Here is an 11,879-nt window from a genome sequence, read left to right as displayed (position 1 = left end):
GGGGGCGGCTCCAGCCCCTGAGCCCGCTCCAGCGTCGGCTCCAGCCCCTGAGCCCGCTCCAGCGTCGGCTCCAGCCCCTGAGCTCATCCCAGAGTCTACAACGCTGTCTGTAATGGCTCTAGCAATTATTTGTGTTTGGGCCACTCTCTCCCCAGAGCTCAGTCAGGAGGCCACTCTCACCCCAGTGCTCAGCCAAGTGGCCCCGCTCACCCCAGAACTCACCCGGAGTCCACTTTCACCCTAGAATTCCCCAAGAAAATTTGAGGGGGGGGGCTACCATGTCCATGTATCTCCAGCGCCATCTGTATCTCCAGTGTTCCAAGTATCTCCGGTGCCCCCTGTGTCTCCAGTATTCCCTGAGTCTCCAGTGCCCCCTGTACCTCCCTGGCCTCCTTTGCTGCCGGCACCTCCTTGGTCTCCTGTAATGTCAGCACCTCCTTGGTTCCCTGAGTTACCGGTGCCGTCCTGGAGACACTCTTGTCTGCTGGCACTTCCTTGGTTACCTTCCCAGTACCAAGGCACCCACCCTTACTCCCTGGTGGTACTCTTCTTGGCACAAGGACGCACCTTCCGGGAGGGGGAGTACTGTCAATATCTCTGATCTTTTCCTGGGTCACATCTGCACTACAGTTCTCATCATGCTCCTTGACCCACACCTGCACTCAGTCGGCCTTGAACCACACCTGACACCATTCACCTTGTTAACTCACCCTACTTAAGCACAAAGCTCAGATACCCTAGTTGCCTGGTTAAGACTGTATTCTCCAGAGTTCCTGTCTTCTTCGTTCTCCAGTATTTCACCTGAGTTCCTGTCTCCAGCGTTTCCTCCTGTGTTCCCGAGTCTCCCTGTGTTTGACATAACCTGGATACTTACCTAAAAGAAGATGAGGTGTGTGCATTCCTGGTACCTCATCTCCATGTCTATGATCTCTCCAGCACCTGTAAAGACAGTAAACACCAGTTACCTCTCCATCTATACTCTGAATTGCTATTACCTTGATTTACTTACCTGCATTACTCCATTTGCTCATCACTGCAATAAAACTGAACTGTTGTTGAACTGTCCATCTGTCTAAGTCTGTGATCCGTAATTTGATCAATTTAAGTATTTTGTAACGTCAGTACTGTTTATTATAAACTTTTAAACAAACTGTAATGTGTAAGCACTAAATAAATGTGATATAACTTTGAAAATACTTCAGGAAAAAGTGTGAGTTTTAATGTTTAAAACATTAAATTGGCTGCATTTTGAAAGCCTTGCCCAGTAGACTCCTATTGCAAGTGCTGTACAGCAAACACAAATCAAACTACTTGTTTGCGATTATTTAGTCACAACTACTGTCTGTGACATTCAACAACCTAGATTCCTTTGCTCCAATTTCACACCTGACTACATGGCATTGAAGCTCGGCGGCAGTGTCAGAGACGGATGACATCACACACAAGAGCAGTCAGTGAGTCCCAGCATGCATCACACCTTTCCGTCCTAATGGGAATGTGCAGCTGCTGGGACGGTCAAACTCAGACTCCCTTGACTTCAAACAGTGTCCTCGATCATTCCATACAGGATCCGTAAGCAGATTTGCTCACTCAGACACATGTGCGTCTCTCACGACTGCTGCATTTTTGAGATGGAGGCAACGGATTAACTATTGATTCCAGTTGTACTAAAAGCAGTGCAGGTGACGAGTCGAAATAGAGCGGTGGATGCTACTGTTTTTGCGTGCATGCATCTTCTCTGATCACTGAGCAGAAATGCACAGGGGCCGTTTTAGCCTCTAAATTGGTTTAGTGAGAGATACACTGCAGCACTGAATCAGTTTAACCAAATCAATTACTGACAGTTTATACATACTGATAAACATAAACATGCCGCTATTCACCACACAATACACTATTTCACCAACAAACTGAGTTAAAGCAAGTGTTGAGAAATTTTTTTTTTTGTCGAAAACAATGTTCAAATCTCAGATGCTTTAAAGTTGTGATGTAACAGAAGTAGCAACAGATTTTTTTCCTGTATTGTGATGGGAAAATTATGATATTTCTTATTGAATAAAACGATTAAACTGAATAGAAAATATTATGGTAAAAATACAATTTCAATGTAAAATACAAAAATTAACAATAATAATGACTTTATTTTACAGTACAAGTACAGTACAGTAAAAAGGCTATTATTAATTTCTTCATTTTCAACTGAATTTTTCATAATGAAGAATTTTACAACATTAATACTGCTATTTTCATGTTTATTACTGTGAAGCTGCATTGAATCAATGTATTGATTGGATGTAGGCAGATCTGAATGCAAGTTTGCAGTCAATTGTAAGAAAGGGTAAAAAAATTACAAAGTAAAAAAAATACAATATTTTTTTTGCAATATGATGAAAAACATACATCTAAAAAATACAATAAATATATAATAAAATATAAAATAGACTATATATTTTCATTTCATGCATCTTTTTTCAGAGTATGCATTTTTTAAAAAGTACTATAAATTTATTTATACGTACTGAATGAATTTGTAAAATGTTTTCTTTCTATAAAACTGACTTTTTTTTTTTCGCTTTGGTTATGGGGTGAAATATGACCCTCTATACTTGCCCACTCTCCTTGCATCAGTTCCCATAACATGCAATCATCAGAACAGGAAAGCTGATATAAGCTACACCTTCTCTTTCTCTCTTTATATTGCTGAGAACGGGAGTCCTCTGAACATTAGAGCTACTCTCCTACTGCATCAGACAATCAATGAAATGAATGCTGAAAGAAGCTCTCTGATCATCTATCAAGGGCTCTTTCATATGTTAAAGAAGGCAAAACAAGTCTTCAAGTGGAGAAACGGTGGCAACTTCAGTGTAAATGCGAAACCTGCTTTGATTCTGAATTATCTTACAGCCTAAGTAGACCCAGCTTTCGGCAAAATTAACTTCAGAAGGACACAGACTGCTATTGTTGCTTAACCTTCCTTGCACTTGAGGACTGTTAAAGAACCCCAATGGCAAATATTGTATGTCTACTTATAATTAATATAGTAGCTACATAAAATAAAGTATTCAAATTCAGAGCCTAAACTAACCTGGCACCGTAAACACTTAACAGCCACTTCCTCTGACATTAAGTCTTAGAAATGGTTTGATTTTGAAAGATGCCAGAGTAATTATCATCCTTTACCAATAATTGTGCATTTCGTCGAAAGCATTTATGGGCTTTGTAGAGTTAAACAGCCATCCTGCCACAATCACAGCACTAAACCCATTTTGACTGTGAGGGAAATGCGCTCACTTTCTGTAGTTGACCCAGGGCTTGGCGGTCACGAAGGGTCTGAGCAGCGTTTGCACCCGGCTCTCCCAGCACCAGAACGTGGGGTAGTACGTCTCTGAGACCACGGGGCATTTGCCCCTCAGGAACTGATGAAACTTCTTTCCTCCAGCTATCAGTATGGGTTTCTGCAAAACAAAGAGCAAAGGGATTGGTGATTATCTCAGAAAGCAAACCTGAAACAGTTAACAATATTTGTAGAATAGAAATGTATTTATTTATTTTCATAATACTGATACTTACGAATTTAAACTACATTTTAGTAAATGTATGATAACAACCATTGTCATAATCATAATATAAAATGCATATTTATTAATTATATTACAATTGTATATGATAAAATAAATGTATTATTATTATTATAATAAATATAGTATTATAATAACAATCATAATATATAACAACTATGGTTAATGCATAATAAAAAATAATATTAATAAATAACACAAATAATTTTATATCATATTATAAATATACTGTATTGTTTTATGGTAAAATAAATATATTATTATAATCATAAAAATATAATATACTATAACAATAACAATCATAATATATATATAATTATGATTATTAAATAATATTAATAATATTAATAAATAATACCAATGTTATATCATATTTTAAATATATTGTATTGTTTTATTATAATATAAATAGAATCAGTTTTTGATCGAACTTCAAGAAAAGAAACTTTTAACCCTCTTGATAGAATAGCCCATAAATAAGTTTTAATAGCAGTTTTAATAATTTGCTAAATAGTTTATAATTATATAGTTTTATATTTCTGTGTGCACCATTCAGATATATTTGATAAAAAAAAAATGTTCCAGAGAGCTTTGACTAAAGACAATCACCCAGGATTTGTGTCCTTCTAAACGTTTAGCATCTATCAATATTTAAAAATCAATCAGTGTTTTGTTCTGTGTGGTGAACATTAGAACACTATGAAATATAATACAGTATGCAAGGTCACTACCTTCAAATGTTTTCCCCCGTCTTAGCTGTAAAAATGGGGAAATATGGTTTTATGGCACTATTTTTTACCTGTGCATAACGGCAAGAGAGTAAACAGCATGAGTTCCTTTGACAGATGAACGCTTTAATAGGCTACATATTCCACGCCGCATTATGACATTAGTATCCGCTATGCGCTCGTGCAGGCTTGCGTCACGAGGATGATACTGACAGGACTAAAATTACGTAATACAGCCCGATGCATTATGACATCATTTGCCGGCAGTTCTCTGCAGATATGACCCAATCAGCCCATTGATTTGGACATGAATGTGAACGCTGCCGATTTACAGTCACCTTACCTTGGCCACAGAGATCAAGTAATAGCAGGCATAAGCGGCGCTGAATCCCAGCACTACTGACAGTCCAACCCCAGAGCCAAAGAGCCCGACTTTTACTTGGTTTTTGAAGTCATGTGAAAGGTCACTCGTAAATACATTGAAATTAAGCTCCGGTGAGATCATTTCCTTATAAAGCCCACGGTTCCGGCTACTGAGACACTCGGGCTGCTGCCTGCTTCTGGATGAAAGGATGCGCGTCCAAATGCAAAGGTGAACGGAGACGGAGTTTAAAGCGGGGAAGATGGGTGGCGCTCTGCGAGGAAAGTCAGTGGAGTGCTACCCGGAGAAATGCAAGCCGCTAGAGCTGAAAACAGAAGGAGTCGAAGTGGGCGGAGCTTAGGACTCGGCGTCTCTTATTCTGTGTATGATTGGATTGCGTCAATGTGCCTTTAATGTGCCGAAAAACGACACTTACACGTGAAACGTTGGTTTGTTGGTATGTTTGTTTTTGCCAAGTATTATTAAAAAGCATAGGCTATAAAAACAGGAACGACAGAAGGGGGAATAAAAATATACAAGAAAACAAAACTAAGTAAAATACATAAATTATTCAAATAAATATTCTGAAAATCTTACTTAGTCTCTAATATGGTGTAATGCTGCAATGCTGCCTTTTTTCATTAAGGTGGGTTGATTTTGGGTTACATTAGCATTGCCAATATAAATTTAAATCAGCTTAGAGTAACTATAACTAAAACAGAGCCTGTATATATTTATATATACATATATATAATTTCTGCAACGCTTACTGCAAAGCATTGTCACGTGATGCGTGCTACTTTACTCAACGTATAGAAGCAAGTAGCCAATCAGAATCGTTTGGGGTTGGTTGCACGAATGGACTTTTTATATGCGTGTCAAACATTTCCCTTTGCGTGTCAGGAAGGAGGAATTGAAATGTTCCGAGTTTCAAATGCGGCTCAGCGATGAATATACTACTCCTACTATGCTGCGGTCTTGGTCATGAATATTAATGAGGGTGCGTGAGTGGACACTCAAAGAAGGTTACTAAGCAACGTCAGTCCAACCTAATTAATATTCAGTGTCGTAGCTTTTGTGTCGTCCAGTTTTTGACCTTAAACCAGGACTATTATTCATTCATTATCCACTCATTTGAGCTCGTTGGTCATCTTTATGTGGAGTACCAGTGAATTACTTTGTCATTTGCCTGAACGCATTTAAGTTTCTGCTTTGTCTTTATAAGCAGACTTGACATCTGGTTTACTCAGAGAACTGGAAAGCAGTGATATAAAATGCGATTGTCACTTTATTAATAACAGTATAAAATAACTACGGCAGATTAATGAGAGTTTGTCTGGTACGGATGTGTGATTTTTCATGGAAATAGACAGAAAAGCTGCAGGATAGCGCCCTCTAGTGAAGACAGGATGCAATCGACGCGGTCGCTTTTGTTTACTTTTTTTTCTGCTGAACTGAGATGACTCGTTTCATGTGCGACATTAAAGGTTTTTCATTATTATTATTATTATTATTATTATTATTATTATTTAGTTCCATTACATTCAAATAAAAAATGTACAAGGCAAATATAAGGCAATGTTGTGCAGTTTAAAGCATGTAAAACAGAATACTAACAACAACAAAAAAAAACATCAAATGAACATAAAAATAAAATAAAAAATACTAGGATAAAAAAGTGCTATATAATATTAGGGCAGTTAGCCTAGCTACATACATTTGAAAAGCTTTAGGATTGTGATCTTATATTAGAGAGGGTTTCAACATATATTTTAAGATCACTGTTACAAAGGGTAATATATAATGTTATTTATTATTATTATTTTTAACATATGAATATAAAACTTTGCTAAAATAATTAACAGATTAATAATGGAATTTAGTTTTTCAGAAAAATATGGGGTTTGAAAGCAAAGTAAAATATCATGAGGTTCTAAATTAAGGGCTTTGTTTCATTTTTTTGTTATGTCTATTTTAAAGTCAACCCAAATAAAACAACAAATAAAGGACAATAGAAAAATAAATGTTCAATATCTTCACCTGATATGTTACAAAAGGTGCATTTTTCACAAATACTATGAATATATCTGCTATACCTGCTCTGTGAATAAGTTTGTAGACATTAAAAGTTGCATGATTGAAGCATGAATGTTGCTTTTAATACATTTATTAAAATGTTAAATAAAAATAAAAAGTATAATGAAACATAAAAATAAAAAACGAATATAATATATATATATATATATATATATATATATATATACACACACACACAATGGAACAATGGAAATAAAAGTAAGGACAATGGAAATGGAAAAAAAAGTCACAATCCTGAATTTTTTATTTATTTACATTAAACGGCACGAAATGTCAAAGCACACACACACACACACACACACACACACACACACACACACTATGTAAAGATCATGTTGTGAAGAACCTTTTTACAGAAATAACACAAAGGCATCAGTTATCAGTTATCAGTTATCACTGGGGATGTGTGCACTTTGGATGGGATAAATGCAGAGCACTAATTCTGAGTATGGGTCACCATACTTGGCCACATGTCACTTTCAAATGTCACTTTCACAAGTCCCTAAAATGATTGGATTCAATATTTTATTATGTTTTACGTTTTTATTTCACATTCATAAATGGAAATTATCGAATAGAAAGAAAATATTTCATTAAAGCCTGTTATCATGTCAGCACAATTCGTCATTTGTAACAATTCCCTATATACAACCCCATAGATAACCTTTTTAATACCCATAATGTTATAATTAGTGTTAGAAAATTATTATTATTATTATTATTATTATTATTATTTACAAAACAATAATGAAATGCTCTGGGCTTTAATTAATTAAATATTATTTAAAAAAAAATCAGATTCTGTAATATTATAAAATATGAATGTTAAAATATTTAAATTGTACAACTAAATAATACATAATTTTTAATGCATTATTTTAAAAAAAGATTCATAGCTAATAAAACAAAAAAACGAAACAAAATAAATTAAAATTATATATATATATATATATCTTTATCGAAAAAAAACAGTTCCTTGATATAACCCTACAGTTCGCAAATAAAACATTTAGCATCTAAACAAGTAATTTTGTTTTTATTTAATCAAACAGAAAACAAATTGTCTTGGGCTGTGTCTCAAAGCCTAGTGAGCGCCCTACATGGACAGCAGTTTAGAGCATTAGGAGGCGCGTTCCGAGTCAGAAGAACTTGCGTATGATCTCGCAAAATTCTTCTAAAAGTCGGAAAACTCCAAGCCTCTCTAAGAAGTTGCAGATCCCGTCCAAATGCTCGCCAGTGATGTCTAGCTCGGAGTGTGAGTAGGTTTTGAGACGCGGCCATCGTGTGGCGCTCAGTCAGGAAGCTTCGCTGTTCTCTTCTTCCTCGAGTCTGGATGATTTTTAGGGAGGAGCTGTGACTCTCGGGAGGATCTAGAGACTTTGGCTGAGGACAGCAGCAGGTAGAGAGCTTTTGGACTTATTAAAAGCTTTCCAGCTGCATTCTGATGTACTCATTCATGCAGCGAGAGAGTTTATTGATGTGTGTTAGCATCAGTCTAACCGATCTCCGTCCACCCCTCGCTACTTCATCGTCTGTCTGTGTGACAGGCTGTGGTCTCGATGTTGTCGATCAGTCATGTAGTGTGGGTGTGATGGAGCAGTTCAGTGGGAACTTTATTGGCTGGATGAGTGTATTTGGAGCAGGTTTTGCTGGCTCTGGCTCACTGGCTAACAGGATTAAAGGCGCTGCTGATCTGAGCCTCATAAAGCTGACAAAACTAAATGATGCGCTCACTCTGACACGCTTTGACATCTCAAAAAATTAGAATATCATGAAAAAGGTCAATATTTTTTGTCACTCATTTCAGAAAGTGAAACCCATATATTATATAGATTCATTACACATAGAGTGAAATATTTCAAGCCTTTATTTCTTGAAATTGTGATGATTATGGCTTACAGATAATTAAAACCCAAAATTCAGTGTCTCACAAAATGAGAATATTACATAAGATAAATTTAAAAAAAGTATATTTTAAACAGAAATGTCAGGCTTCTGAAAAATGTTAATTTCTATGCACTCAATACACTTGGTTGGGCCTTCTTGCATGAATTACTGCATCAATGCGGCGTGGCATGGAGGCAATCAGCCTGTGGCACTGCTCAGATGTAATGGAAGCCCAGGTTTCTTTGACAGTGGCCTTCAGGTCATCTGCATTGTTGGGTCTGGTGTCTCTCATCTTCTTCTTGACAACACCCCATAGATTCTCTATGGGGTTCAGGTCAGGCGAGTTTGCTGGCCAATCAAGCACAGTAACACCACGGTCATTGAACCAGCTTTTGGTACCTTTGGCAGTGTGGGCAGGTGCCAAGTCCTGCTGGAAAATGAAATCAGCATCTCCATAAAGCTTGTCAGCAGAAAGAAGCACGAAGTGCTCTAAAATTTCCTGGTAGATGGCTGCGTTGACTGTGGACTTCAGAAAACACAGTGGACCAACACCAGCAGATGACATGGCAGCCCAAATCATCACTGACTGTGGAAACTTCACACTGGACTTCAAGCAACATGGTTTCTGTGCCTCTCCACTCTTCCTCCAGACTCTGGGACCTTGAAATTTTCTGAGACACTGAATTTTGGATTTTCATTATCTGTAAGCCATAATCATCAAAATTTCAAGAAATAAAGGCTTGAAATATTTCACTCTATGTGTAATGAATCTATATAATATATGGGTTTCACTTTCTGAAATGAGTGACAAAAAATATTGACCTTTTTCATGATATTCTAATTTTTTAGATGTACCTGTATATATTGGTTTATTAAAATGTTAAAAGCTACAATGAAGTGTACTTAGAGTTGTATTACAGCAAGTTGCACTGTCATTATTATTGTATCACTTAGCATTTATTATTATCAATTAAGCACTTGGTACAAAACAAGTACAAATGTGATTGTATGTAAAACCATGGTGTGTGTGTGTGTGTGTGTGACATATAACAGCTATACATAAGTAAATATTTCAAGATGGATATTTATTTATTTTTATATATTATTTTTAAATTTCATATTTAAAGATAAATATTTATTTGTATATATATATTGAATTTTAGGTTATTTGTAATTGAATTTGTTATACACACTCACACATAGATATTAAATGTAAATATTTATTTATTTATTAAATGTTATACTTAATATTTATTCATTATGTAACATATTATATATAAATATACATATTTTAAATATTATATTTAATATTTATCTCGTGTGTGTGTAACTGTGTGTGTATATATATATATATATATATATACAATACAGTATATAAAGATATATTAATTTATTTATTTACTTAATATTTCTTTATTATATGTCATATATTATCATATATAAATGTACATATTTTACATTTTATATATAAATATATTTATACTAAAGATAGATATGTATTTTTATATATTTATTTTTAATTTTGTTTGTTACTTATAATGTTATTTATTTATTGACTTATTTTACTTAATATTTCTGTATTATATATATATCATATATATATATATATGTGTCATTTATACATGGATATAAATGATAAAAATGCAATGCAGTAATTTTCAGCATACCGTGTAATTAGATTAAAATATTTTCTTAAATATTGGGCGCTCTTATTAATATTTATTATCAAAATTATTTCACCAAGCAATATTGTTTGTTAGTGTTACGCAAAAAACTGTAGTCAGTTTACACTACACTCTACAGTATAATTAGCTTTTTCATTTTTTTAATAATTACAGATTCGTTTTGCTCAGCTTTTCTTTTTGCTCAGCTTTTATTTTTACATCAGCGGCCAAAACAGTTCATCCCATCAGAATTTATATTCAGAACTAAATACTTTTATAGTAAACCCCACTTGTGCAAAAATTCCAGTCAATTCGCTCAGTCTTGCGTCAAAAGTCACATGATGAAAGCTGAGTGTGTGTTCTTGTTCTTTACAGCTGTTGCAGTTGTTTGCAAATACATCACAAAAGGCTGGAAAGGGGTTCAGGAAGCGTATGGTGATAAAGAGAACTCCGAGGGTGTGCAGGAAGTTTTGGCGTATCTGGAAGCTGTGGAGAAAGCCAAACTCTGCACTGATGAACAGGAGCTCATTCTTCTCATCGAGGAGCAGAGGCTGGAGAAAGAGCAGCTCCTGACCAACCACCTCAAGTCCAAAGAGGTCTGAACCACATTTAACAATAAATAATAAACAATTCTATATTTATTTTAACTGAGATTTAATCATGTATTTTTAATAGCAGTTTAACTGCTATTAAATATTGCTGTGGTATTGAAATTTCAGTGGAATTGGTTTCAACTGCTGAAATGTTGGTGTTTTGCAAAGAGAAATGATGACAGTTCAGTTATTGCTAATTTTTGTAGGTATGGAAAGCGCTGCTGAAAGAGATGCCCATGGCTGTTTTATTGAAGCATTTGGGGAAGCTGACAGCAAACAAGCTTCTGGCAGCAGGAAGTGCGGATGTTGCAGCTGTTTGTGAGAGGATTCAGGATGAGACAGCTCTGAAAAAGGTCCGCATTTTAAGACAATGGTAGCATCCAGCAATGCTCCTTGATTCAGTTATTCTGAACACTTCTTATTTAGTCTATTTCTATTTCATGTTATTATTAGTTTTATAAGTAGCATTTGGATACTTAAAATACATGAATGCCATTGCATTAGATAAAAAATGGCGTCTTCAAACAATAGCTTTTATCAGAACTTTTAATCAGCTTCTCAATCAATTTTTAGTGGAAGTATGAAGTCAGTTCTCCTCAGGTTCACACATGTGCCCGAATTGAAATAAAATATTAAATAAAATGTCTAATTTAGTGGCATTCATACATTACATAAGTAACATGTAAAATGTTAAAATACTTGAATATAAAAATATATATTGTTTTATAGTTACAAACCTAAAAAGGTTTTTTTTTTTAAATGGTTTGCTGGGAAAGTGTTATATTTCTTTAAGATAAATTATGCTTGATTTGTTATTTTGTAGTAGTAGTAATAATATTAAACAAAATGTTTTCTATTTTAATGGCAATTAAATGGCAATCTATTTTAAATTAAAAATGTCCAAATACTTAAATAAAAATATGTATTGTTTTATAATTGCAAACCTTTTTTATATACTATATATATATATA

General features: G+C 34.8%; 2 protein-coding genes across 2 annotated transcripts in view; one reads left to right on the top strand and one right to left on the bottom strand.

Annotated features, from left to right (window-relative positions):
* LOC107671728 (phospholipase ABHD3-like) overlaps window positions 1–5,001 on the bottom strand; it is a 22,790-nt gene extending 17,789 nt beyond the window's left edge. The window contains exons 1-2 of the mRNA XM_016464672.1: window positions 4,650–5,001; window positions 3,292–3,455 (exon numbers count right to left, since the gene is read on the bottom strand). Coding sequence (XP_016320158.1) covers window positions 3,292–3,455; window positions 4,650–4,811 — 326 coding nt within the window. The 5' untranslated portion in view covers window positions 4,812–5,001. The remainder of the gene's footprint in view (window positions 1–3,291; window positions 3,456–4,649) is intronic.
* Window positions 5,002–7,919: 2,918 nt separating this feature from the next.
* Window positions 7,920–11,879, top strand: part of LOC107671649 (60 kDa SS-A/Ro ribonucleoprotein-like) — a 9,988-nt gene continuing 6,028 nt past the window's right edge. The window contains exons 1-3 of the mRNA XM_016464557.1: window positions 7,920–8,019; window positions 10,691–10,911; window positions 11,115–11,261. Of these exons, the coding sequence (XP_016320043.1) occupies window positions 7,920–8,019; window positions 10,691–10,911; window positions 11,115–11,261 (468 nt within the window). The remainder of the gene's footprint in view (window positions 8,020–10,690; window positions 10,912–11,114; window positions 11,262–11,879) is intronic.

The sequence above is a fragment of the Sinocyclocheilus anshuiensis genome, unplaced genomic scaffold (assembly GCF_001515605.1).
Source record: "Sinocyclocheilus anshuiensis isolate Anshui unplaced genomic scaffold, SAMN03320099.WGS_v1.1 scaffold524, whole genome shotgun sequence".
In the NCBI taxonomy this organism is placed as follows: Eukaryota; Metazoa; Chordata; class Actinopteri; order Cypriniformes; family Cyprinidae; genus Sinocyclocheilus; species Sinocyclocheilus anshuiensis.
This window is presented reverse-complemented; position numbering and strand designations above follow the sequence as displayed.